Here is a 27504-nt window from a genome sequence, read left to right on the forward strand (position 1 = left end):
TGTTGGTAAATAGAGTGAGTAATAAATCTTTGTAGTATTTATTGCTCTGCCAATATGTCTGTCTTGGCAATATTAAAAGATATGCATGTATGCTTATGAATTTTATTTCTCTTCAAAGGAGCTAGCTCCTTGCACTAACAATCACAGCTATGACTTGATAGACTCCTCTTTACCTGTCATGCCTGTAGAAATCTCCAGAGAATTAGAATTCTCATTAAGTGCTCTGGAAAGCAGAATTTAATCAAATGTATGCCAAAGCTCACAGTTAAAAAATATGCAACTATAAATTGCATTTCTGTAGAAGTTGTTGCAGTCCTACAGTGACCACTGAAGTCTTTTTTATTTATCGTACTATGAATACAGAATAGATAAAATTAAATCCTCCATAATCAATGGCTCCAATTTACATGCTTTACTTGTCAAAGTGACTTTCTCCAGTCCCCACAAAATGCTATATAATGTGACATCTCGCAAGTCTTCAGGAACACCCTAAGATGAATCTGAAAGATAAATATTGCAGTTGTGAGTCTTTCTGTCATGACTCAAATAATTTTAAAATTGCTAAGATGTATTCCTCTAACAATGTTAAAATTGTTCTAATGCAGGATAAAATGGTAGTTTTAGTCTCTGTAATTTTTATAGCAGCTTGTAATTTCCTTGCACTCGTTACAATTCTCAGCTCAGGAAAGATTACAGGAGAAAACATTTTCACTGGAAAGTCTGACTCTGCTGCTCATCTTCCCTGTGAAGAATATACCCAATATTTAGAATCTAAGAAGGCTTTTACAAGTTGTTTGGTGCTGTAAGTGTCAAAGTTAGACCATTTGGTTTGGAATAGTGTCATTTCTGGAGTCTGTTAAAGGCATAAGTATGAGCCCACCTCCTGGTTTCTCCCCCAAACAGCCTTTTATGAACACTGATGCACTCATCTGTATCTATTCTGTTTGGGGCCACTCACCAGCAGGCTGGGAGATTTTTGAGAAGTGTGAAATATCAGAGTGAAACATTCGTGTTCTGTGTTTCTGCTTTGAATCAGCTTTAAATCCCCAAATTAGAAGAGCTGTGATTGCCAAGGAAGAGGTTTTTAGAAGTGCTTGAACAGTAAAAACCCTCAAAAAGCAGGTACCTTATGTGTACTGAGATCTGACAGAGTGCTGTTGACATATGTCACTATCGTTAAATACACGGCGCTGAAGCTTGGGCTTATTTGTAGATGTGTAACACAGTTATCCTTTCAGGCTGTCTTTGGGTTAGGGTGCTGTTTTGACTGTAGCTGTGGTGACATGACAGAGGGGAAGAACAGATATTTTCTAGATAAGCTGATAAAGGAGGAGAAGCAGAGTCATCCTTCAGGCTCATGCAGAGATGGGAAGAGGAGGAGGACAAAGTGGTGTTCAGAGAGACAAGGGTGAAGTTGTTGCACCAAGTCACACTGAGTCTGGGTCACGAAAAGGTGTCTACAGATGATGGTGTTCTGTCAGGCTGCACACCTACAGCCACTGAACCAACACTGCCTTTTTCATGTGGTTGAACTGGTGACGATACATTTCAGAGATGGGTACCTGCATGGGCTTAGGCGTGTCATTCTGGCATGCACAAAGGACTGTGCTCAACTGTATTGCTCCAGGGTGAATTTGTGGAAGACCCCGGGCAGATTATGAAGTAGGAGGCCCTGTGGATTCCTGCCAGCATGCAGGGGAACATTTTGGATTTATATCCATGGGGACAAACAGGCAAAGTCTCTGATTTCATGGGAGCTGATTTCACAGGACCTGCTGACTGCCCTGTGCCTCTCTCACTGTCCCTTTGGGAACCACCTGGGTTTCCTGGATGGTGAGGGGTCAGTTTGCTTCATGTCAGTGGTTGGTGGAGAATTCCCTGCACCCCTCTCCCATCTTATCTATCCCCAGAACATTCAGGACAATAACCTGTGCAGCCACTGACCTTTTCTCATTCTCCGGCTGCCAGGACTGGCTCTGAGACACAGGGCCCTAAATCACAAACCTAGAGAAGAACAAATCTGGCCTAATGCTGCCTGTGCCTTTGTACCCTCAGCTTTCTTGGAGGCAGAGCCCAGACACACACCTTCACTTTTCAAAGGCACGTTGCTGGTGTGCCAGTTCTGCAGTACCCTAGGGGCCAGCCGGACGGAGAGCCCAGAGCTAAAGTCAGCCTCTTTGTATGAGACCATGGCTTTTTAACTCATCTTCCCCATCCTTAGTGCCTGAAATTCTATAATTAAAAATTAAGACAAGTGGGTAACACAAACTTTTGAGCTAGAAACTGAGCGCTAGGCCTCCCTCCCCACCCACTTAAAAATGCCGTATATATTTTGTTCTTGTAAAGAGCTGTGGGATACAGCATCACCTCAATTGTAACGAAACAGCAAAGAAATTCCACATGGGGAAAGGTTTTCTGAGGGTATATTCTCAGTTACTGCTGAAGATTAAAAATAACTTCTCAAGCAATAAATTGGTTGAGACAGTAACAGGACCAAAATCATAGTGAAATCTAGTAATGAAATATTAATGCTACCATGTTAAGCTGGGAAAATCATAAAAATTCATTTTGCAGAACTGCGTAGATCCTATTTCTGGTGTCCTGAGCTGGCTGGATTTTAATGTGCAGCGCTTTCTACTTGTGTCCCGTTCCTCTACATGGTTCTTATTAGCAGAAAGATGACCAAACTCTTAAGCCATGTAACAAGAAACCCTGTTGGAGAACATGCCAGCAGCTCTCTAGAATTGGAAGGCATGTTGTGAGTGACACAAAGAGCTGCCACGTACCTGGTGCTTCGCTTTGCTGCACCACTAAATGGCCATTGTAGAGCCGTGGCAGACGTATGGGGGGATTTTATTTCTAGGGCAACATTATTTTGCGTGAAACTGAAATTAGATAAAAACTAGGTGTAAAGGTGTGTTTGAATTTCAGTTCCTGCTTGATCTTTGTGTGCCGAAAGGACCTCCCTCGGATACTCAGTCTAGCTGCAGGCTTTCTTTCAGGTCCTGGAACCTGCAGCTTTCAGAAGTCAGGCCAATTTAAATTGTGTAGATTTTGCTGCTTTACATAACCTGTTTGAATTCTGTGGGTTTAAAAACCTGCAAGGTAAATAGCTACATTCTGCAAGTGCCTGTCCTCCTGGCTTGGGCTGGAGCTTTCATGTCACACCGTTAAACAGGGTGGAGGGAGGAAGCCTTGCAAGGTGCAGCCATGTGCCTTGAACCGTGCGTGGGGCTTTCCAGAGCTGAAGGGGTGGCTCATTCACTGTCCAGCCAAGGTAACTGCTTTGTTGGTGTCCTTTGTCCTCCAGCTTGTGTCAGCCACTGTCCCTTTCTGAGACACTACATTATTAGCAGTGGCCATAGCTCAGCTAGAGGTGGCTGCTTTGAGCTCATAGATGTAAGGGGGGGCTGCATGCTTATTTTGTAACACTGCCTGGAGGGAGGGGTATGAACCTCGCAGTCAGACTGGCACCATGTGCCCAAGAAAAATCATGCCTGGAGTCACACTTGGGCATGCTGAGGCACCGAATGGAGGAGCCCAGGTAGCTTCCCTTGGAGAGAGAGGGGCACCCCCAGGGGTGAAAAAGGGGTCTGGATCTGAGCAAGACAAGCCGGAGAAGCAGACCTCACCACAGCATCCACACCTGATGCAGCTGGTGGAGAGACAGAGGTGTGGTACCTCCAGAAAACAAAACCTGGATGAAGCTGAACCTGAGATGGAGTCTTCAAAGGGGCACCCAAACCCACAGGACTGGCCTCGTGCCCAGGACCGACATGGAGGCCTGGAACTGAGCTGCTCTAAGGGAACGGGCTGCATACACCAGCAGCCTATGGCCAACATCCTCCTTCCACCCCTCACCCCAGGCCTGGGCCTTTCCTAGTGCCTGGCAGCCACTGAGTTTCACGGCCGAATTACCTCCAGGACATCGATGTGTGTATGTGTGTGTGTGTGTGCGTGTGTGTTTTTTTTTTTTTTCTCTACTGAATCCAAGGGTTTGCTCCCCTTGAAGTCTCAGAGGAGGACTCATTCAAATCAAATACCGAGCTGCTTTGCTGCCTGCGTGCCAAGGATAAGAAAGCTAAAAAATAAAAATCCCAGCAGCATCCAGCACTGTGCCCATGAGCATCACCTTGCAGCCCTGGTCCCTGGGCGCACACGGACCTCGCTGCCCTGGGCTTTGCCATTTGCTGCAGGCGCGAGCCTTGTGGAGCCGCCGAGGGGACACTGCAGGGTGGCTTTGCTGGGCGCGTGTGCCCCGGGGCAGCGCCTCAGCACGCTGATGCTCTCATGTGAGTACTGAAAGGCAGCAGAGAGCATAATCTGTTTTAATGGCTCCTTCTGCTGCTGCCGAATAGCTCCCTAGCTTGGATTACTTCTGCTGCAGGCACGATTAGTCAGCAGTTGACAGGGCAGGGGGTCTCGGTGGGGAGTCCATCGCTGGCTAAGAATAGGAGCCAGATAAACATTATTTTCTGGCTTATTGGGAGAAAAGCTTGCAGAGAGCAGAAAGTTTGTCCCTCGCTGTTTTCCTGGGTAGGGGTGCAGTCTTGAAGGCGATGAGACAAACACTTGAGGATGGCTGATAGCACTGGAGTGCAGCATAAACAAGGAAATGATACTGGATCCCAAGGCATGGGGAAAAAAAAAAAAAAAAAAAAAAAAAAGAGGAGAAGATGCTTGCTAAAGAGAGCTCAATATCAGATACATTTTGGAAGAAAAGCTTCCTGAAAATATGCGAAGTCACTAAAACAAGGTCTGAAAGGATGCTCAAATGGTTCTCACCTCCTTCGCTGGAAAGAAGTGGGCGTGTTGAGGGAATGCTTGTTCGGTGTTTGCCTTTGAATAATGACACAAAATGTAATGGTCAGTGGAGTTAAGCCATTAAGGGTAAATCAGCTCTGTTTCCACCGGAAGGCAGCCTGGATTACCCTGCAACACCGAAGCCATCTGTAGTTCCCACATTGATTTTCTTCTCCACGGCACCGAACACACAAAATCAGCAGGCGCCTTTGAGTGCTCTCTCAGCCGCATGGAGAAAATAGATAAAAGCCCTCTGGGCCTCCTGTATGTCCGTGTGCGGCCTCACCTGTGTGACACCTGGCTGTGCCCAGCACAGAAAGAAGCATAGGCAAGCTGGGAAGCCTGCTGAATCGGCATATTTGCCGTGGAGGAGGAAAGACTGCCAGGAAGCAGTGACCTGCCTCCTTTCTGCAATGCACCGGCGTGTAGCCTCCCAACAGGAGCAGCTTTGTTTTGTGCCAGCATCTCGGAGACGGAGGAGGCTGTGCCCAATTCAGTGGAAATAAAAGGCAACCTCCTCTTTTTGTTATTTGCTGCTCTAGTGGAAACTCTGCTTCCCCTGATCCACTGCAAAATACTGTTTTCGTTTTCCAGGCAGCTACAGTTTTGGCCTTTGCAAGAGAAAATACCTGTTTAAGTGCCTTGGAAGGCACAGCAGCTTCTTCGCCGCGCCTGATGTTTCATTGCATCTGACCTTGCCCTGACCAGGTGATGGCAGCAGCTCCGGTTACACCAGAGGCAGCCCACGGCGCTTCCAGATGCTGAAAAGCTCCATTTTTATCAATCAAGCAAAGGCTGAGCAGCACACGGCGGGGCCTGTGTCCCTCCTTTAATTAGACACTCCAAGAAGTGAGAATAGCATCAAATAAGGTGAGGTCCCGCTATTAATAACTAGCAATTTATATAGATGCTTTAAAAAAAGATCCAAATAAAAACCTGCCAGCTTCAGATCAGAGACAAAAAGAGCCTTTTATGTTTCTGAGCTCATCTGAGCTCTCAAGTCGGGGAGTAAGTCCACTTCGCAAAGCCACGACTGAGCTCCTGCCGGCCTTTGCATTCAGCATTGCTGCGACTGGTCACGTAGCAGAGGGTGAGGCTGCCACGACCTTCCTGTCCCACACAGCACCCACAGCCCCTAGAAAAGCCACCGCCTTTACGAGGAGGCAGCGAACCCATCAGGACCCCCTGCCTGGTGGAGAAACCCACAGGAGACTGCATGCTCCTTCACTTTCAGTGCTGGGAAGAAAGGCAGCGTGCAGAAAGCCACAAATGTCAGAGGACGATGACGAAGTATGAATTCAAAGGTTAGTCCCCTGTTCCCCACAGCTGTAAAGGAGGGAATCACTGCCTTCCGAGATGGATAGCGCCATTCATCAGACACAGAGAGCTCAGTCCCTCGTACGGTGCCAAATCATCTGGACCTTTATCTCCCCGTCCCTGTGCGGGAAACAAATCCAGGCCTGCTGGTGCTTGGGATGGGGGATGGGGAAGAAGTTATTAGGAGGAAATTTTTGAAGCATAAACAAAATTTCAGCAAAAGGTTGTTCCTGCCATGACATGATTATAAATGAGATGATCAACCACAAAGAACATTATTCTTCATGGCTTTAGCAAAATGATGCTTCTGGTCTGGTGGTAGAAGTAAAAAATTTAAAGGGAAAGGGAAGGGTTTCCTTTAAAAATTCCAGATATTTTAATTAATGCCAATAGCATTAAAATATTATGGCTTGAGATGCTTATGAAAAGTCTCTTTTATTCATTAAATTTCCCAGACCCAACATAATTAGAATTCTTAACATTCGTGATCTCTCGGCGTTGGCTTCCAAAATTAATGGTCTGAGTAATTTCTTACAGCAGATGAACTGAGTTTCAAAATAAATGTATTGTGGTAGTAAACATCAGCTTTTTGTAAAGGTAGGGTGCATCATCTAACAACACTTTCAGAGAAGAAGAACACCCTCCATTTTCCTTCACCCAGATTTCCATATTCAAAGGACATATTAAAAGACTGGAAATTCTCATATGCAAAATTTAGGAACTCCCTGAACAGAAGCTGCCTGCACCGCTGCTGCATGCAAATCCCGTTGCAGTTTTAGCACCACAGGTTCTTACTGCAGGTTGCTGCTTCATGTGTCGGGGAGGTTGAGGGGGCTGTGAGGCTGCAGCAGGCACAGGAAGGGTCCTGGTTCAGGCTGGATGGTGCCCTGCAGAGCTGACTGCTGCCCAGAGCCTGCGTTGTAAGCCCGGGAAGGTTGGTTAACCCAGACGTGTTGCATGGCTCAATGTGTGCTGTTCTTTTTGGCATCTCATTTCCAGGACGTGGAGCACTCCCAGCTGCAGCTCCTGCTGCTGGGATGTGAACCCAGAAGAGCCACACGGTGCTGGGGGCTGGAGGAGCTGCTGCTGCCTGCTGAGCAGGGCTGGATGGCACAGATCTTCTGGCAGCCTCCTGACGGTGACACTCAGGATGCAGGAGCCTATTCCCGGTCCTGGAAAGCCAGCAGGGATGATGGGTGCAAATCACTTCGCCTTCTCTGCATCTCATCCTTGTTCCAGATTTCTGTCTTTGCCTGGCTGGTCCCGATCCCCACCATTCAGGTTCATTTCCCAAGGCTCAGCCCCCTTCTCTATGCTGCACCAGGCTTCCCACCCCTGCACTGTTGCTTGGTCCCCCTGTCTTTGCACAGCCCATCGGTTAACGTGGCCCTGGTAATAACCCATGGTGGCAGGTGCGTGAGCCTGCGCTGCAGGCAGTGCTGCAAGGGGACGAGCAGCTCAGGCTGGGGCTGGAAGGGGCTCCCCCGGTCTGGATGAGCCGAAGGGCAAGATGAGCACAGCAGGACAGCATCTGCAGAGTTTTTAGAGTTCCCATGACAGAAAGTCTTTACTGAAGAAGTCAGGCTGGATCTTTATTTTTATTTTTCCAAATGCTCTCACTTGGCCACACTTGCTTGGACTTCCACAGCAGTAACAAAAGGCCCATCCTTAATGCAAAGGTCACAAGTTGACTAAATTTCTGCTCCCCTATCCAAAGCGTGAGGAGACGTGGTGCATCTTAAAGAAGCGGATGTCAGTTCTTTTTCTCTTTTACCATTACAAAACAGTGCATTGTTCCCTGGCCTTGCCCTTGGGAATAGCTATATTGTTTTGGCTGAAGCTTTCCAAAAAAATTCAGCCTGAGGCAGATGCCCGGGATGGAAAATGACAAGTTACTGGTCAAAATATGACAGTTATAAGCAGCTGAAAGTAGGGGCTTGTAATTGGAAATGTCAGATGGTCTTGACAATAGGCAGTGCTACCAGCCCACCAAGCTCAGGAAGTTTGCTCAGGATTTCATGTGCAGGGAGAGGCAGCGTGTGCTCCTCCTCGTCGTCTCGGTAATTTCATACATCACAAAAAGGAGCAGCTGCCTTTCCTGGGTGTGAAAGCACGGCAGGCGCTGCACTCCTGCTGCCGCCACCTTTGTCCTCTGTTCCCTGTCCCACAGCCCCATCAGCGTCGCTGATGCTCTCAGCACCCCCACTGCAAGTCCCCTGAGTTTCTGCTCATTTCTGGCCCTGATACCTGTGGGCTGGCCACTTGCAGCTCTCTGCCAGCTTTATCACCTGGCCCTTTGCCTTGAGAGGAAAACTTCCGAAGGCTCCAGGCACTGCTCGCCCTGACCCAGCCAGTCCCTCCCCACCACTGAGCCATCTCCCGGGGACAAATTCCCTCTCCACCCACCCCGCGCTGCAGGCGGTTGCTGCACTTTCATTAAGTTTATATTTAACTTCCCCCCAGCAGCTGGGACCAGGAGGAGCAGGTTAGTGTCTCAGAGCTGGAGCACGACATTGAATTACCTTGTTGGTTTACCTGGCCGTAATAGCAAAAACATCCCAGCGCTATAGTTAAGGGTTTGTCAGCATTTCCATTACAAACCTCCTCTTCTCAAGAGGTTTTAAGTTAGCTGTAAAAATCTGTTCCAATGCACAAACTTAGTTTATAACTTGGTGTAGAACTGTATTTTATCTTTTAATATTGGAAAATACACACAGTCAGTTCAGAGTGAAGTACATACGTATTTACCAAAGAGGTACTGGTCTTAGGCGGAGAGAGCAACCTGTTCAGCATCTTCTTTTTAATTTAGCTGACAAATACTATTACTCTGGCCATTTTCATGGATAAGATATTGTAGTCTGACATTCTCTTCCATTACGGGCACACAAACTCCTCTAATATATGTTAATGTGATCATTCACAAGTGCAGCACAGTCAGTGTGGAGGAAACGTAAGAGGCCCGGCACAAAGGCTGCTTGCCCTTCGCTTCCCTTTATTCCACGCACTGATTCAAGGACACTTCACTCATGCTCTGCAAAAGCAAAGCCTTTGACCAGCTGCCTGGCAGGGAGGACTCGGCAGCTGTGTCGTCACGGGTCTCTCTGCCCTGGCCTGCAGGGCATGCAGGCACCAGAGGCACAGCCTCCTTTGGGTGCCTTCTCCTGCCTGGCCCGGTCCCCAGGGCCTCTCCTCCCCTCCTCACCCTCAGCCTGCCAGGTGCCGTGGGCAGGAGAAGGGTGGCAGAAAAAGAGCTGGCTCTCAGCTCCCACTGGGGTCCAGCTGATGATCTGTGGTTTCTCTAATCAAAAGTTGCTGTCTTGGTGCAAAAAGGCTGAGTCACTGCCCTTCGGAGGAGCAGAGGTTGTTCATGTCACATAAGGATCTAACCCAGGGATTACATCTTCTGCTCGTGGAGGGGGTTGAACTCAGTACCAAAAAGCACCACGTGGTTGGCATGGGAAGGCAGCCCCTTGTCCCACAGCCTCCATCCTGCTGAGGCGAGGTGGGGACTGGGGTGAGTAGGATGTGTCGTGCAGGGAGCCTCCACACTCACTGTCAAATAAATGTTTTCCCTGGAAATTTATTTCATTTTTTTTTCCAGACAATTTGTTCTTTATGTGTTAATGAAAAGTATTCTTTTCAGCCTTTCTAGCTTTTGAAAACTTGTGGCAAGGCAGTCCAGGCCCTGCAGGCCCAGAAGTGCTCTCATTTTCCCGTTGTGGCTGCACTGCTGCTGCTGAAGCAACTCTGAGAAAGCGACTTGTTGTTAGCTTTGCTGCCTGGTTGCTTTTGCTTCCCCTCCCAGCCATCCCACCTTCCCCTTTTCTTGCTGCCCTCTCCTTGGTGCTACTGCTGAACGCCAGTTGTGGTTTGCTCAGGGTGGGATCTGCCTTCAGCCACTGCTCAGCCCGGGGCCTCCGGCTGCCCTCACTGCAGGTGGCTTCCAAGTGAGTCAGGGTTCTCTTGCTCGCAGCTTTCCCTCCTCTTCTTCTCAGCTCCGCTTCCTTTTGATGCTTACCTTTGGATTCCCTTCCCGTATGCACACTTCCACCCCCGTGACAAGGCTCATTTTTCAGGACAGAGGTTCTATTTCTCATCAAAATGCTGGCAAAGATAAGGGCCATATAGGTCTGGGGACCAGCTGATGGAAATTCATCTAAATCCCTGCTTCCTGTCGATAGCCAAGGCTATGCAGGCATGGCTGCAAGCCCATGATTCAGCAACTTTAACTGATTAATCAAGTCACTTCATTTTTTATGCATGCAAGTTTGCCCAAGGCAGCTGTGTTCCGTCGGCTTCTCGTCAGCGTGTTAGCAGTGCTGAGGATGTCAAAGGGTTTGTGATACTGATATAAATATATATATATATGCGTAGGTTTCTGATTAGGTTGTGATTTTGAATGCTCTTCAGTGGTATGCGTTTGGTTGATAGAATCCTTTCTGCGCATTTACATGCACGTTGTACCTCTGATGCTGCGTTTCTTAATTACCGATGCACTTTATCTGAGTAAAACACATAACAGGCCCCTTAGCATAAATTACACTCGGTGTGTGTGCACTGAGAGTCCTCCCCAGGTGTGTGAGGGGATAAAGACGTGTTACAAAGCACACACGTCTCAGAAAAGGTTCAGGAAATCTCGCTTTCCCCCCAAAAAACAAAACCAACCTTGCAGCTAAACCTCATAAGAACAGCAACCCAGAGCAATTTTGGGCTAGGGTGGAGGAAAGCTGTGTCTTGTATTTCCTACCTAACCTTGTGGCACTGGGGGTGTGCATGTAGACTGCAGCTGATGAGGGGCCTGGTAGCATCGCATCCTACTTTAAGGGAAAAAAAAGGGGAAAAAAAGGAAAATACAAGGAAAAAAAAGAAAAAAAAAAGAAAAAAATGAAAGCAAATTAAAAAAAAAAAAAAAGAAAAAAAGGAAAATAAAAAAGAGGAAGGGATTCTGTATTTTGGGTATCAGTGTTCATTGCAGCAGCCATCGCAATGCTGCTAAAGATGACTTTTTTGAGGTTTACAGCTGGTGAGGGTGTGGGGAGCAGGTGCTGGGCTCACAGCCCACAGCTCCCTGTGAGCACTTGGCCATCTCAGCTGCTGGGGGCCGATTTGCTGAGCTCTGCTTTGGGGCTGCTCTCACCTTCTTGTACCTAACCACGCAGTACCCCAGTGTCTACTAGGTTTCATTGAAGAATTCATCGCCTTTCTTGGCTACGAGTGGAGATTCACCTCTGTGTTACAGCCCAGATACTGCATCAAGGCGCTTGCCACAGCCCAGCAGCTCAGGCTATGGGACTTGGGATCGTGTGGCTCTACCAGGTGTAAAATTAAGAGCACAAATTAAGTTGGTATGTTAAAACAAGGAGGAGGGAGAATTAGAAAATGAATGCTTGGCTTCAATGAAGTCAAAGGGATACAGATAGCTGTGTTTGTTAGATTTTTTTTCATGGCAGCAGTAGTTGTTGATGTTTATTTTCCCTCACTTCAGTAGAACAGTGTTTGTTAATAATTCTAATAATAAAACATCCACAACAATGGCGAGATTTGCCAATTTTTCAAAATTGTGGCTCAATTGAATTAATAAAAAAGGGATTCTTCCTTTTTTTTTTTTCTTTTTTTTTTTTTTTTTTTTTCCCCTAAACATAGAATACCTGGTGTAAAGTGGTGGTGCCCGCTGTGAATGCCTCCATGAGCAGCTCTGGCCAGGAGAAGAATTCAAGTAACTTCATAGACTTTGCATTGTCAGTTGCAACAATTATTGCAAATATACCCCCATCAAAACAAAACAAAAACCCAACCCTGCTAGAACTGACTCGCAGATGGACAAATTTGTTATTGTTTGCATGATCTTTAGCAATGTGTTTGCAGGTTTCCACAGCCTTGTTTAAATTCAAGCAAGGACCTTTTTGCACCAACTTTGCAGGATTTCATTTGTGAGTTGTACATTTAATTCTCCACAGCAGATGGTGATGTGTGGGTGTACTGCTGTATATTTGCAACAGATTCCTTATCCTACAAAATTAATTAAGTGTCTCATGTGCTGATTTAAAATCAGAATTGTATTGTTCGTAAAAAGCTAATTCTTGCATATCATTTTGTTGGGACCTGTGCAATCCACGCAAAACGTAGCAGACAAAAAGTCTAAGTGCTTCCTTAAAGCAAAGGGATGGTGGCAGCACCCGGTAGCCCTGACGCGGGCTGCCGAGCTCGTGCTCTTGTGTGTTTAAAAGTCACTTAAAGAAAAATGAGGGTTTGGGGCCTCGGTGCCAGTTTCCCAGATGTTGCTATGACAAAGGCTGCTGGGGCTGGCACCCAGCGCTCACGAACACCCTGCACAGACACGGCTGCCGATTTCAGCCCCTTTTCCTTTGGTGTGTTCCTTTCCTAGGCGGGGATTTATCTGAAAATGATTGCTCCTTTGCTGGCCCTGCCTACAGTCACACACAAAGTTGAGGGGCTTTTTGGTGTTTTGCTTCCTCCCAGTCTGACCACGTCGCGTGTCTTTATGAACGCTTTCCCTGGGGCCTGCGGCTGCTCGGCGGCCTGTCTGGTGCTTTGGGGTCTCAGAGGAGAAAGAAACCGAGAGGGTGGACGGAGACATTGGGCAGTGGGAGGCTGCCTCGGCAGCCCCGTGGAAAACCGGGCTTCCTTCTCCATGGGGCCTCTGTTGGCAGCCTCCAGGAGGAAGCCCAGCGCCTTGGAGGCTGTGGTGCTGAGCAGGGACGTGGCTGGCAAGGGGAACCCAGCACTGTGCCATGCAGGACCTGTCTGTGCAGCTGCTGTGGGCAGCTGAGTGGGGTGGTTGTGTGGGGCACATGGTCACAAGAGGTTCCCCAGACTGGCAGCTGAGGCCTGTGGAGACAAAATGTGTTCTGGTGACAAATGACACCAGGACTGTCCCTCACACCTGCCCCCAAGCAACGTGCAGTGTTGATGGCTCCTGGCATAGCAGGCCTGCCCTTGGCATGGTGTGCCTTAGACCTGGGGGGCAAGAAAGGAACCGGCCTTGGATTGTGTTTGCCAGTGGGCGAGTGAGGGGCTGTAGCTGGGGCAGGGCTGCTGGCAGTTACAGACTGTGGAGTGGAGTGGGTAAATGGTTTAGGGTATTATTATTTATGCTACTGCCCAGGAAAAAATGTGCAGCCCCTTAATATTTAAAATTGAACAAAACTGGATATGAAATAGTGTGGGCCCTTTAAAGTGTGCTGGCTCAGTGTTACAGGCTTGAGGATAACAAAATCTCAAACTTTGTCTGAAAAGCAGCTGTTTACTTGTGTGTAGTATACGGGCGTGTCCATGTCAACGTCTTCCCAGTTTTTCTACTGAAAGGTTATTTCAGAAATTTGCTAATCTGATTGTCAGAACAAACAGGTCTGCCTTCTTGCCTTCAGATGTGGATGAATTAAATTAATTAGAGTGACCTGTCCGTGTGGTTGCTTTACTTCCCACAGACCTTTTGAACAGTTGTCCCTGGTAGATTTACTGAGAAGAGGCTTTTCTTAAGGCAGTTTTTGGGTTTGTGAATATAGAAAAGATATAAGCTTGGTGACTCTTTCAGTGGAGTTAAGTTTCCATTCTCCCAGCATGTGGTTTCTGGTGAAGGCCTCAGACGTGCCTGCACAACAGCCTTCACGTTCTCCTGACTCCTACAACTACCTGGGACGTCAGTGATTTTTTTTTTTTTTTTAGCACGGGGCTGGGAGCGTGCATCTAGGTTCTGCTTTTTGTGTCCTTCCTGCAGAAGTTGTTGTTCTGCCCTTTTGTGATCTACCGAAGCTCACCCGCATTGGCTCCATCACCTCTGGGATTCAGAAGTCAGTTATTTTTAGACAAAAGATACTGGATTAGTCTGAGATGTCAGAGATTTTGTAAAGTTATGCCGGATTTGACCTTTCATTTTGCTCCGTACGTACAATGAATTACTGCTGTGCAGTGAGCTCAGGCTGAGAGATCTTTAGGGCAGGGAGCAAATCTTTCTCTGTCCCCGCAGGCTGACCTGGCTTTACCTCAGCTACCTGCGGCCGCTGAAGTGGAACGTGTGAGCTATAACAACCTCGCCTGCTACAGGAGATGGCAAAGGTGGTTTCTGGGGGCATCTTCTGTGTGCACCTCTCGCCCATCCTCATCCTAAGGCTGATCCCACGCTCAGGTAACACCCAGGCTAGGTGGGGAGCATCCAGTCCCGCTCCAGTGGTACCAATGGAAACCACTAAGTGTCAGAGCATTTGGCTGCGTGTGATTGCTAAAAACCATCGTCCCTGTGTGAGCTGAGTTCCCCACGTGAACATCCAAAGTCACCCGCTGCCCTCGTGACCCCCACCAGCCAGTGCCTGTCCCAGACCCCCCACGCTTCCACCCCAGCGCCCAGGCTGAAGTGGGAGACTTCAGCGCTCTTCAACCACCCTCCCCCAGGTGATTTTCCATTTGTGCAGCAGGCTCACTAATTGCAGAAAGAGTGATTACCCTTTCATGAAAGAAATATAAAACTTGATTACTTTGAGTGAGTGCAAGCGAAATACGGCTCTGATCCCAGCTGGGCAGAATTGGTGTTTCAGTAAGAATTTTTAGAAACACTCAGGCAGGATGGGTACAGGGAGCAAAGGAACTGTCTGTGACCACTTTTATCTGGCACGCAGTTATGATGCTCTCCTAAGCAGGTCAGAACTTTACGTACCAGATCTGTAACAGTGGCAGAAGCTTTTTGCCTTTGTTCTATGTGCATGTGAGCTTTCTTACAACTCACATAAGCTCACTTGTGATAGCTGTATGGAATGGAAAAATAGACACCTTATGTTAATGAGATGCTGAAGAACAGCTGAGCTGGGATTAAGTGGAAGTACAGAAATTGTCTGGATCAAAGTTCTGGCCCCTCCACAGTCAAAAAGAAGAGGACTGAGTGTACAGACGTGGCTCTGCCTGAAGAGCAGCTGCAGTGTCCAGCGACTTCTACCTCACTCCTCTGACTGTGTATAGGACACAGGAGAAAGGAAAGGGTGGACACAATAGGTGAAGCTAACAGATGGTGTAGCAGACCCAGTGGTTATTTCATTACAGGCACTATTTCCTGAACCCTCCCCCCTCCTTTTTAAGAACAGAAAGTTTAGTTTCAATTAAACTCACTGGTGCATGTTATACTATTTCCTAAAGTGTGCCTCTATGTGTATATATGGATAGATGGATGGAAGACACTTTTCAGAGCCAACTCTTCAACCCAAGCAAATGATTTGTGTATTTTACTATGGAAGGGTCAGATTGATTTAAGGATTAAGCAAGCCATAAATTTAAGAACAAACTCATTTTGTGGCCAGAAATTATTATAACCACCATGGTAACTTAATCTCACAAAAACACAAGTTTATTAATAGGTGAAGGAGCTGAAGAACTGCACAGCCCATCCAGCCCACTGATATATTTTTCCTAATCTGTTGAGATTCAATGCTGCAGTTTTACAAGGTACACATTCTCAATCAGTGAGTGTTACAGAACATAAACATGAAGTGAATATTTGTATTCATGGGATTCAAACAAGTCAACTGAAAGAAATATCAACTCTAGTTATAACACATGGTGAAAAGAATCAAACTGGGAATGTGGTCAAATATACTGTTGTACAGCAGATATGTACACTTTTATATCGCGTGACATTCATAGCATGTTCATAGAAAAGTCAAATTAAATGACTTAACCTGTATTAATGTTGAAATTTTCTTATTACTTTTGTTTAATGTTGATATTGACTGAGTTAATATTCTCATTGTGTAAGAACACTGTATATGGTAGAAATCCTTCAGTATCTCCCACATTCAAATAAAGGTATTTTACTCACAGTTACAATTTGGTATTTGGTGTCTTAAATGGTACCTTAAATGGCAGATTCTTTCTATCCTTCAGAAGGAAAAACCACAAATAATGAACATGCTTAGTCTGGTCTGACTAAGACATTTGTCTCCAAGACCTTGCTTCTGAAATCATACTAACATCTCCCTCCTTTGAGGTGTGGCTGGGATCACTAAGACAGCTGAACACGGTTAAAAAGGTGGAAAGTCCATAGCCATTCTACACACTTTCATTTATTGTCTGGACAATTAAAGTACAAATAATTCAAACACAACAAGGTTATGAAAAAAACATTTACAATACTTTCCCTCAGAAATGATCTAAACTAGCAAGGTTATAACATGAAGTCATTCATTATAACTAAAGTATACAACTGCCTGGTCCTAAGAAAGATTTTTTAAATTATTATTATTATTCAGATAGTAAAACACATCGTAGAGAAAAGATTCTGACATGCCTTCCCCACTAATGCTTAGCAAATGCATCAAAACTTTCCCAGCAAACTGCGCTCATTCATAGCAGATGATGTATAAAGGTTTCCCTGAACATTGAATGAGTGTTCCTTTAAACTAAAATCTAACATTGTTAAAGTAAAAAACTGATAAAATTATGATGCAGCCTTTGCTTTAGTTATTTGTCTACTACAAAAGTTTGCCTCTTCAGTGTGAAAAAACAATACTTAGTCTACATGCAGTTAGTGGGTATAGCATGGAAAAAATGCACAAAATAAGCACAAGTTATAAATAACCATAACGTTTTATTACCATTAAGACTAAACTTGTATTGAAAAGATTTTATATAACAAGACAAGAAAAGCAATAGCAAATTTAACTATCAACTAGATTATGCATAGCGAGTAACTGTTTCTAGTACTCAGGGAAGAGCATGACCCTTTTTTGTTTTAAATATATAACCGTACAAAGCACAAACATACTAAAATGATCAGTGCACTGGACATGGGAGAGCACCCCCCTCAGTCATTTTGTTCCCTTAGCTCTGTTTTCCCCAATCTGAATTACATTAAAATAAAGACCCAGTTGTTTTCTTTTCTACTGTGCAGTAAGAAAAAATATTCACAACAAACATGACAATATATCAAACAATATTTCTACACAAGTTACCTTGATACCTCTGTCACTTAAGTATCATAAGAAAACATTTTAAGACATATACAAACAAAACTAGCAAAGTGTTACAACTTATAATAAATTAACCAAAAGAAAAAATAACTTTATATATATATATATTTATATTATATATACACATACACACACAACAAAATGACACAATAATATGCTTCTTCCCATAGTTTAAGTAAACAAATAAGTAGACTAGCCAAACTAGCTATATTTGATTTTGGCCATATGCATCACATCGGCAATTAAATAAATAAGTGTTTCAAGCAACATAAACAGTGTTCCAAATGTGCCAACACAGCCCAATTATATTAGCATGGGCTATAAAGTGAATTTGAAAATTCTTAACAAATTTAAAGCAAATGTATTCTTTCTAAACACATTACATTTAACTATGATACTAAGATATGTAAATAATTTCGTAGCACCTACTGCTCAAACCAAGGAAGTTTTTGATCAAAAATTAATTTTTTTTTTTAAACTTTTGTTCTGCTGATATCCCATACTGATGACTTAAAGAAAAACCGTCTTGCAACTCATCTCCTTGCTTTTGGGTTTTGACTGTGGGTAACTGCGTGCCTGGGAAGAACACTCTCCCGTACTGTATTTAATATTTTTTATTACATGCTATGAAAAGATACGAAGATCATCTGTTTGTAGCCCATCCTTCAAAAAACAATCTACTAATCCAGTTTAAAACACACATCTTGATCTCTAAAAAGTTACCAGTGCAGTATGAACATGACAAAGTTGTCAATTTCCCCTAAATTAGCCAGTCAAAATATTTTTTCTCAAATCCAGATTCTCTTGTAAAAATTCTTTATATTTTATAAAAATAGATTTTTCTTGAAACCCATTTTCAGCAAAGAGACCACCTCTTTGGCAACATTGTTAATGTTATTTAAATTGTTATGTCATCAGGTATCCCCCTTTACCCCATTCCCTTAACAGAAGACTGTTTAGTTCACATGATATAAAAGAAAAAAGGAAAAATAAAAAAAGTTGCAAAATTATGTTCTTTTTTGCAATTTTTATTGTTCCTCTTTAATTTTTATGTGGGGGGTTTACCAATCTGATTGGATCAATGTTTTGAAAAGAAGAAAAGAAAAGAAAAAAATTTTCTCGCTTTTAATCCCATTAGCTTGTAAAAATTGTTTTTTGTTTTCTTATTTTTTCAAATGAGTGAATGGTCATCTTAAAAAGACCCACCTTCAAGGAAGGTAGTAAAACTAGCTGGCCGGGTAAAAATCCCTGCACATTGTTATCTATGTATATTATATTCAACAACGACAGCTATGAAAGAACATTCAATGCATCAAAGGTTTTTTTTTTTTTCTAAGCATTATAAAATCCTTTCCTGTTCCTCACAGGATATCCAATGTTTTAATACTTAGGCAACACTGGCTTATAAAGTCCATGGTTGAATATAAGCCTTGAAGAGTTTTTTTTTTTGTTTTGTTTTGTTCGTATATATATTTATATATATATATTTTAGTAAGTAAGGATATGAAATTCAGGATTTGTGGGTTTTATTGGTTTTAAAGGAAACTTGCAATACTCTGTCTCCTAAACGGTATCCATTAAGGCTGGCAATCGCCATGGCAGCTTCATCGTAGTTGGTCATGGTGACAAAGCCAAATCCCTTGCACTTGTTGGTGTTGAAGTCGCGGATCACCTTGACATTATTGACCGCTCCGAAGGGACCAAACAGCTGCCACAGCACGCTCTCATCTGAGTCGGGAGACAAGTTGTAGACGAAGATGCACCATCCAGTCCCAGTGTGACCGGGGATATTCATTCCAACAAGGCTCGTCATACCATCAATTGTGATCGGAGAAAACCTACCAAGTAAAAAGAGGGGTCTATTCTAAATATATCTCTTGGCACAAGCTACATGGAACCAAGATTTCAAAATAATCAAGCCAGTGTTAATTTAGGTTCTCAGTCCTACCTAGCCACCTCGGTCTCTAACTCTTACTGGAGTGGAAGGGAGCTACACTACATACAGAAGACCAAATCTGTGCATAAATGCATTTCCCTTCAAGAATAAGCCCTATTTAAAGGCATACAAATATCTAGAGTATCCTTCAGCATTTAAGTTAAAAAAAAAAAAAGAGCCTGTGTTTATGGCAGCATATACAAGTTAATTGAAAAAAGGTCTATAGGAATTTGCCATGTATTTCCACTACAAAATATTGTTTCATGAGCAATGGAAACTAATACTTTACTTTTCAAAAGTCTGCTGTGGAGAAAAAAAAACTTCAAAATTTTAAAGATTACCATGAAATGCCATTGTCAGGATTCAGGTGAAACAGTAGCCTCTTTTAGCTGAAGATACTACCAGAGAGCTCTAAGTGGTAGGTTTTAATTCTCCTCCTAATAGTCCTTAATTGACATTCAGTGTGAAAAAAATCTAGTTAATAAAAAAAGTCCTAAAGCCAGCCAAATATATTAAAGATTTATGCAGCAGTTGTAGAGTAAGTAAACAGTGCGTAGATATAGTGAGCGAGCATATGTCAACTAATACCTTCATACCGCGAGACTCCATGTCCGTGACTCTTCAGGTAGTGAACGTAGAGAGAGAAGCTCCTAGAAATCTGATAAAGAACCCTAACTTCTCCCCAAGTCTTTAGGGGTCTGTTTTGTTTATTTGAATGCCTGAATTAGAAAGCTGAAGCCAGGTAGTGTGTTTATAAACATGGAATAGCATTGGCTGGGCAGGACCTGTGGAGGTCATTTAGTCGAGCTCCAGTTAGCCTCACTTCAAGCAGAAGTGAAATTAGCTGCTCAGGGCTTTGCACAGGGAAGTTTTTGAAGTTTCCAAGGATGGGACTCCACTCCTGGGGCCACCTGCTCCAGGGTTTGACCATCCTCACTGTCAGTGACTTTTCCCTTACATTTGGCTGAATTTCCCCCACTGCAGCCTGTTACTGTTGGCTCTTGTCCTTTTGCAGTTGACCTCAGAGAGCAGCTTGGCTTCTTCTTCTTCTAACGCCCTTGTAGGTAATTCAAGACAGCAGTCAATGGCTACACTCTACATTTACCCTTCTTGAATTTTGCCAGGTTCATTTCTGGCTTGTCAAGGTCACCCCAAAGGCAGCCATGGCCAACAGCATGCAGAGTGCCCCTACTCCCCCACATCAGTGTCATCTATTAACACAAGGAGGGCGCACTGCAGCCCATGATTCAGGTTATTAATGAAGATGTTAAGCAGTATCAGCCCTCAGGATCAACATAATTTTCCTTTCATCAGTTTGAAAAAAATATGACATGATTTCTGAAGCTACACTTTGGGATATGTTTTAAAATAACAACTGCGCAGAGGAAAAGTCTTAATAAAAATCCAGTTTCACATGTACCTTCAGTCTGATGAGTTTTAATACCAGAATTGAATAATAATTCCTCTGGATCTTCTGAGTGATGACTGAGGGAATAGAGGGGGGAAATCCACAGTGTAGCTAAGAGAAGACAGCTCTTATGCATTCCAAAGCTTCTCCTTTTATACTTCTTGTGTTTTGACACAGTATTCTGCACAATATTAGTGCATATTAAATAACCATAAAAGAAACTACACACTTGATGGCTGCTGCTTTGGACTCCTTTCCTCAAATATACATATAAAGTGCTATCAGATGATACTTGGAACATCCATCTCGAGCTAAGAAATATCACTAGAGTGTAGCTACACGATAAACAGTTTGTGAATGCTAACAGCATTGGATCCTCAGACATACATAGAGGTTTGCAAAAAGATTTTAAGAATATATGATAATCTTCCTACTGAAGTTCACTTTCACAATTCCTACACTCAACATTTAGTTCCTAGTATGTGGGGGAAAAACATAATTGTTCAGCATTGTTCTGCTAACCCATGGCATTTCTGCCGCTCTGAAAACAGAGGTGGCTGGGCAGGGCTAATTTATTCTGCTCCTTCCAAAACACACCACCATGGAACTGTAAATAGGGCAGCTAAGACAGAGCTTGTACAAGCCAACAGCTTCACATTCCTTTAAAATCTGGAAGATAGGACTTCAATCCCATTGCTGCCAAGTGCCAACTGTGCTAGTACCATATGTAAGCCAGCAAACACTCGTTTTCTGCATGTTGAAACTTAACATGAAGTACAGCACTAATACATACATTTCCTATAAGTGGTATTACTAAAATCTGTACAATGCTCAAAGCTGTGCATATCAAGTGGTATTTTATAGCTTTGTTTTTCAATAAATGCTGCACTGATACAAAGGGTTAAAGTTTCATACAGTTCATTGAAGAGCAGCTTTTCCCTGGAAACCTTTTGGAGATATGCAGCTTTCAACTACCTACATACCATGAGCACAGGAGCTACTATAAATGCAAAAACATATGCATGAAACTAGAAGAAGTTTACTGACAAATACAACACAAGCTACTGCTAAGCAGCAGCACTGACTTATGCACATGATCTGAAATTACTGATCAATAAAACCTTCGTCCCACAGCTGCACAGCTCATTTTCTATCTGTATTTCCCCACATAACATGAGGAAGACTAACCACCAACCCAAAAACAGTTCACTACAGATATTTTAGAAGCAGCTTCCAAAGTTTTGATCAATACAGTATTTTTCTGGTGACCCTACGCCTGTAATTAGAGTTCGCTATCACAGTTTAAGATTTGCTGGGAGGAAGAAAAAGCTAATTTAAGATGCCTAAACAATAACTGTTCAAAAAAACAAACAAGCAGCTGTTGTGATTCAAGGCTAACACTGCAGAATCAAAACAGTAAGGCAGACAGCCTAAAAAGGCAGGTAAGTCACTTTCTTTTCCTCTGCAGGTGATAAGAAATCTGAACTCAAAACTCTGACACTTAGGACCAAGCACTGTTTGTCCTACACAACATACCAGCGTAATTCTGGGGAAGAAATTAAAAGCCAAGGACAACTCCCTGAACACCACCACCTTTCTGAGAGCTTCTTGCACCTGACAGATACTTGAGGCTAAGTTTTGCAATGTTTTTGGTATATATCAAGCAACAAGTTGGAGGGCAGAACACAGGAGGAGCAGAATATGGCAGAACACAGGAGGAGCAGAATATGATGAATTCAGGTGGTGATACAGTGACTCAGAAATTACCATCACCACTAAGTATATTGCAAATGAAACACAAGGAGTGCTTTAGAGAAGGTATGCCACCTCTGTCTTGACCATTGCCTTCGGTTTCATAAGTAGTCTTAAGATCTGCAATTTATTTGTACAGCAGCTACCACCGCAGTAGTTAAAATGTACATTACAATCCACTACTGGCTAAAGATATACTTACCGTACCATTTACAGGATGAGCTTTGTTAAAAAAAAAAGCTCAAACAATTTTCAACTGTGGTGAGTAGACCATTTCAGAAGATTAAGTGTTTTCTCATCTTAATTGTGGGGATGGCTGGACATCTTACATCAGGAGTAAGCCTGCCTGTATTGTGCTGTAAGGTTGGCTTGCGTTGATGTGTGCCATCAGAAGAAGCACTAACAATACGTCATTTTAGCTATCAAACATTGAATGTACTGATGAAACAGCATAAACATTTATAAATCAGCTGAACATTCACACATACAAGTACATACACAAACACACATTGCTATTTCAAACAAAAAATAAATCCCAAGCACCAAGAAAATGTCAACAAAGCACTAAACCTGTAACAAAAGAAACTTAGGGCTGATTAAGGTGCACACAGCTATATTTTTAAGTCAAACTTGTGAAGCCAGATGTAACAGAATGAAGGTCTTAACAGCTGAAAAAAGAATTAGGCTGCTGTTGTCCAGTTAAGTTTTTAACTAATATCTGATCTAATAACATACAACTTAAATTAATAGATCTGTTTCTGGACAAAGTGCCATGTGGCACGACAACTGGAGTTTGAATGCTCGTAGCTGTTGCACCTAAACCATTTGAGAGCCCCACCTGTAAATAAAAAAAAGTTGAAAAACCCACAGAATGTGTGTGTGGCCTTTAAAGTAACAAAACCAACTGAAGTCCAAACTTAAAAAGAATCTGACATGCTGGTGGAAGAAAAGAAGGAATTAAAAAAAATAAAGTTAGTGAATTAAAAAAAATTGTAGCACCAATCTGTGCCAACACGGACATCTGGCAATCTGTGGAATTCTAATTACCTCTTTACGCCATAGGCCATATTAAGCAAATTGTCCAGCCTGAAAAGAGAAGGAGGGTCTTTGGGTTAATGTCTCACAGATGGCAAGATCGCTCAATGGAACTATTATTAATAGCGTTCCATTTTCAAAGAAGAAATGTTCAACAAGTTTCCCACACATCTAAGGAGTCTAACAACTTGCGGCCTGCTTTGTTAAGCTTGAGATTGTGCTTAAATTTCCACCACAGCATTTCAAGTAATTTTAATTTATATGAAGTCTTAAATAAAGCCTTAATTTTCATGGTTTGTTTTTACTTTTAAAAAGATTCACGTTTGGTTTATCTTTTAAGACAGTATTATGAAATTTTTGCAAATAATTCAGTTGTTCGCCTCATACTTACAGTTAACTTTGAAATAAAGCGCTACAGTCCAAAATTGATGGAGCTAGAAAATGTCCCGACTTTCAACTACTTTAACATAATACATGCTCACCACTAGGATGCATTCAGTAATTATCCTTAGCAATACATCGATCTAAATGACCACCAAGTTTCGCAAAATGACTAATCAACTGCTTTCCATGGCAGTACACTAAATAAGTCCTTTTATTGATGGACTGATAAAAAAGAGATAACCTCAAGGGACACAGCTGCATGCCAAAGATGTACTAAATTTGTATTTGCTTTTATATCAGTCAGATGATTGACTTTTTGCTATGATCTTATTTAATTCATTAGCACTTTGTCACCAAAAAAATAGAATCACTTTTTAATAATTCTGTAAAGCCAGTATACAACTCAGTTATGCAAGTATACGCATTTTAAAAAGAGACCTTTAATTGAACACTAGGTTGCCTGGAAGTTATTATAAAGCTAACAAGGACACAATGTATTGCAAACACTAGCTTATGGATCAGATGGAAATGGTATATTCAGAATGAGTAACAAAACACCTCCCAAAAGCATCTGAGGGATCACACCAAACACTAATACAAGGTCTCTTCATAGTAAGAGCAGATCTCAGGCTAATAAATTTAATGATACTGCTGCTGACTGGAACAGACTCAGCTTTTTTCCTGCTACGAATCCACTGTCATTAACATCAAAGTCTAGGCTGCATCAAAACTGTAATAACATAGCAGAAAATAAAAGCATTACCAAAAAAATTGGGAAGAACAGAGTAGTCACTGCTCATTTGATTATCAGTGTAACTCTATTCTGTCCTCCCTTTTTCGATGAGGCTTCAAGAGATCCGATTGTACAGTACTTCATCTGTTTTAGTAAATACAACATGACTACTGCTGTCAGCAGATTTTCCTCCTCATTCTCCAGGAAAGAATATTTAATTTTACAAAGAAAATCAGGTCAGCCTACACAACTAAAAAGTATTTTCCTGTGCAGCACCTGCCCCACATCATCATCACTGGTAGAACTTCAGTTCTTTTCCAGGTAATTACCTGAATCTCTGAGCCTGGTGGTGAAGTGGTCCAGGGTAGCGTCTGTTGGGAGACTGATACAGCTGTGAAAGGAGTGCCTGGCTTGTTTTCTGGCTGGGATTATTGGCAAACTTCACAGTAATTGGTTCTGTAGCACCACTAGGCTTCTGGCCATTTAGTCCCTTTATGGCTTCTTCTGCCTCTATTCTCTTATCAAAACGGATAAATCCCACACCTCGAGAAACACCTGGGAAGTAAGCACATGTGAACAAATGAATGAATATATGTAGGAACAGCTTCATCTATGTAACGATGAAACAATGTTGGTTTGACTTAGAGAACACACAGCTTGCAAATTCAGAGAAGTCCTATAATAAAGAAAAATGCTATTCCCCAGCTGTGTTCTCCATAATCAGACCCTACCATATACACAATCATTTTAAGAAAAGTGACATTCTGCATTTTGCAATCCCTCATTAAAAAAAAGCAGGTACAACCCCAAGCAGTTATACCTATAGAGAACTGGGCATACATTTTACATTAAAAAAAAAATCACACTGTCTTAAAACCCAACTGCCAGCAAGCATTTGTAATTCTGCTATTTCCAGAAACACGCAGGCATCTAGGAAAGATTTATTTTAACCTGTGACTTGATCAACCAGAATCCGTGAGGTGATGATGCGTCCATATTGTGAGAATAACTGCTCTAATTCTTTCTGGGTCATTGTTTTCGGAAGGCCGCTGACATACAAGTTTGCATCTCTGATTGATGCTGAACTTGGACGGGCATATGACACCTATGGATTTAAGAAAAGGAAATGCGTATTAGTAAGCAGAGCTGCCCTTTACATTTTAAATAGACAGATTGTTTTCTTTTTCCACAAACAAGAAACATTAGAGTTCAGTTGCTTGAATAACCCTGGAGTTCAGATACTACCTGTTCGACAAAACCAAGAGAACCAGGAAAGGTTAGAAGAACAAAGGAAAAGCAAGAGAGACCTTGAAAACAAATGCAAGGGTTCTTTAAGTGCAGGCACAAAATAACTATTGTTCAGAGGTAGATTAGTGTGTGACTTCCTACGCACGACTTTGTAAATTTACCCCTATGGGTTGTGGGTGTATGGATGATTTACTGTATCTAACATGTAATAACCTTAGAATATACGTCGCATTCTGAAGTTCCAGGATGCTTTTCTTCACAAGTCTGAAACAGATCAGATTATTTGCAGAGTGATCTTTTGTGCCATCTCTGTGTTTTCATCCTGAGCTGGCAAGATCTGTTCTGGATGAACAGCAAAGCACTGGTGAAATTACACTAAATGAACATCTGCTCAGGGAACTGTATACTGACACTCATTGTCGCATCTGCAATTTATCACAAGAAGTTCCCTTGCACCGTAAGCCCAAAACCAGACCATAAAATATTATGACCAAATAAACAAGAAAAGCAAGCTGAGGCATTTCATGCATGCTGTCAAGAAATTATTAAATCAAATCTTTAACTGCTCTTCTACCTATGAAAATATAAACCCAGACCTAAAAGAAAAATCAGATCTATAATTACAATATGTGCATAAAAAGCCTTCTGCACTATTAATATATTCGCTTAGAATAACACAAATTTAACAAAAATACTTCCCAGATAAGGCCTAATTGCAAGTATTCAGCACAGATCACGAAGAATTACTTCTCAGCACATCTGAAATAGCATCAGATCTAAACCTGAATATTTTGCACTTCATCCTGATTTATTTAAATATAAACAGATTGGTATGTTACTGTATCATGTCTTAAAATGCCTCTTGGAAGAAATAGGGGGGGGGTCTTGTCATAAAAATAACGTGTTCGGCAATTGTATTCCCCTCTTCCCCAGCCTTAGCCCAAACACAAATGATGTCAAATGGATGTCTTTGTGTTTTGTGTCAAAGAGTTGTCTTTATGTGCTCCACACCTAAAAATAGATGTTGACTCAACACAGAAAATGATGTGAATGACTAATATTTGCTTCTACAATCTTCTGCGCATAATAGCAGACAAACTCTAAAGATTTTAGATTTTAATGTTTTTGGCAACTTCTTTTTAACTTGCATGCTTGTACATAACCTTTTAAAACTAACATTTCAAGAGAAAGCTAAAGAGAGGAGGTGGAAAGATTTAGGGGAAGAAATGTGCAAAAGGAGGTTAGCTAAAACATTTGCATCAACCAAGGCAGGCTCAGGCGAAGCACACAGGCACAGGCAGGCCTAACAAGCAGGGAAGCATCCAGCAGCAGACAAGCATTGAAAGGGAAATGGATGGTGTGGAACTGTCCTGTGCCACAGTGACTTGGGGCCACACAGCCCACAAGCTCCCCATGAGCTGCAGCATCCACAGCACTCACAGGCCCCAAGCATCTCTCTGAGGCCACCTGAGCTCTGGCCCTGGTGCACCACTTGGCTTCTGGCTAATGAACTTAGTCAGGTGCTTGGGGACACGAAACCAGGGGTTTCATCTACATATACCGTGCTTAACATCACTGCATTGCTGTGCTTGGTTGAAAACTTACATGGTTTTGAGCAGGCTCTGGAAGACCAGCAAGCCCAGCTCAAGTCACCCAGAGGTGAGGAACAAGATGGCCGCCAGGCATGAGGGCCGGGTGCAGCCTGGGCAGTTCAAGCATCACCTCACAGCACCAGCCAGGTATGATCACGATCAGCCCCACATCAAGAGCACGTCAGGACTGAATCCCATCTCCTGAGGCCAGGGAGGTGCCACCCATTTCACGCAGCCAAAACCACCCTGAAGTGTGTGCATTTCCACAATGTCCCCACACTCCGCAAGTGCCTTACACTGAGAGGGTGCTACCAGGGCTCAGA

At 43.1% G+C, this 27504-nt stretch overlaps 1 protein-coding gene and 1 long non-coding RNA gene across 13 annotated transcripts in view; one reads left to right on the forward strand and one right to left on the reverse strand.

Annotated features, from left to right (window-relative positions):
- Window positions 1-15617, forward strand: part of LOC137860403 (uncharacterized) — a 47404-nt gene extending 31787 nt beyond the window's left edge. The window contains exon 4 of the long non-coding RNA XR_011098888.1: window positions 14108-15617. This is a non-coding gene — a long non-coding RNA (uncharacterized lncRNA). The remainder of the gene's footprint in view (window positions 1-14107) is intronic.
- A 550-nt stretch (window positions 15618-16167) lies between these two features.
- ELAVL4 (ELAV like RNA binding protein 4) overlaps window positions 16168-27504 on the reverse strand; it is a 78971-nt gene continuing 67634 nt past the window's right edge. For 9 of the 12 annotated variants that reach the window (XM_068690610.1, XM_068690606.1, XM_068690602.1 and 6 more), the window contains exons 4-7: window positions 25293-25446; window positions 24671-24896; window positions 23237-23275; window positions 16168-18952 (exon numbers count right to left, since the gene is read on the reverse strand). In XM_068690610.1, coding sequence (XP_068546711.1) covers window positions 18604-18952; window positions 23237-23275; window positions 24671-24896; window positions 25293-25446 — 768 coding nt within the window. In that variant the 3' untranslated portion in view covers window positions 16168-18603. The remainder of the gene's footprint in view (window positions 18953-23236; window positions 23276-24670; window positions 24897-25292; window positions 25447-27504) is intronic. The other 3 variants (XM_068690604.1, XM_068690603.1, XM_068690605.1) reach the window with 2 other exon arrangements.

The sequence above is a fragment of the Anas acuta genome, chromosome 8 (assembly GCF_963932015.1).
Source record: "Anas acuta chromosome 8, bAnaAcu1.1, whole genome shotgun sequence".
NCBI lineage: Eukaryota > Metazoa > Chordata > Aves > Anseriformes > Anatidae > Anas > Anas acuta.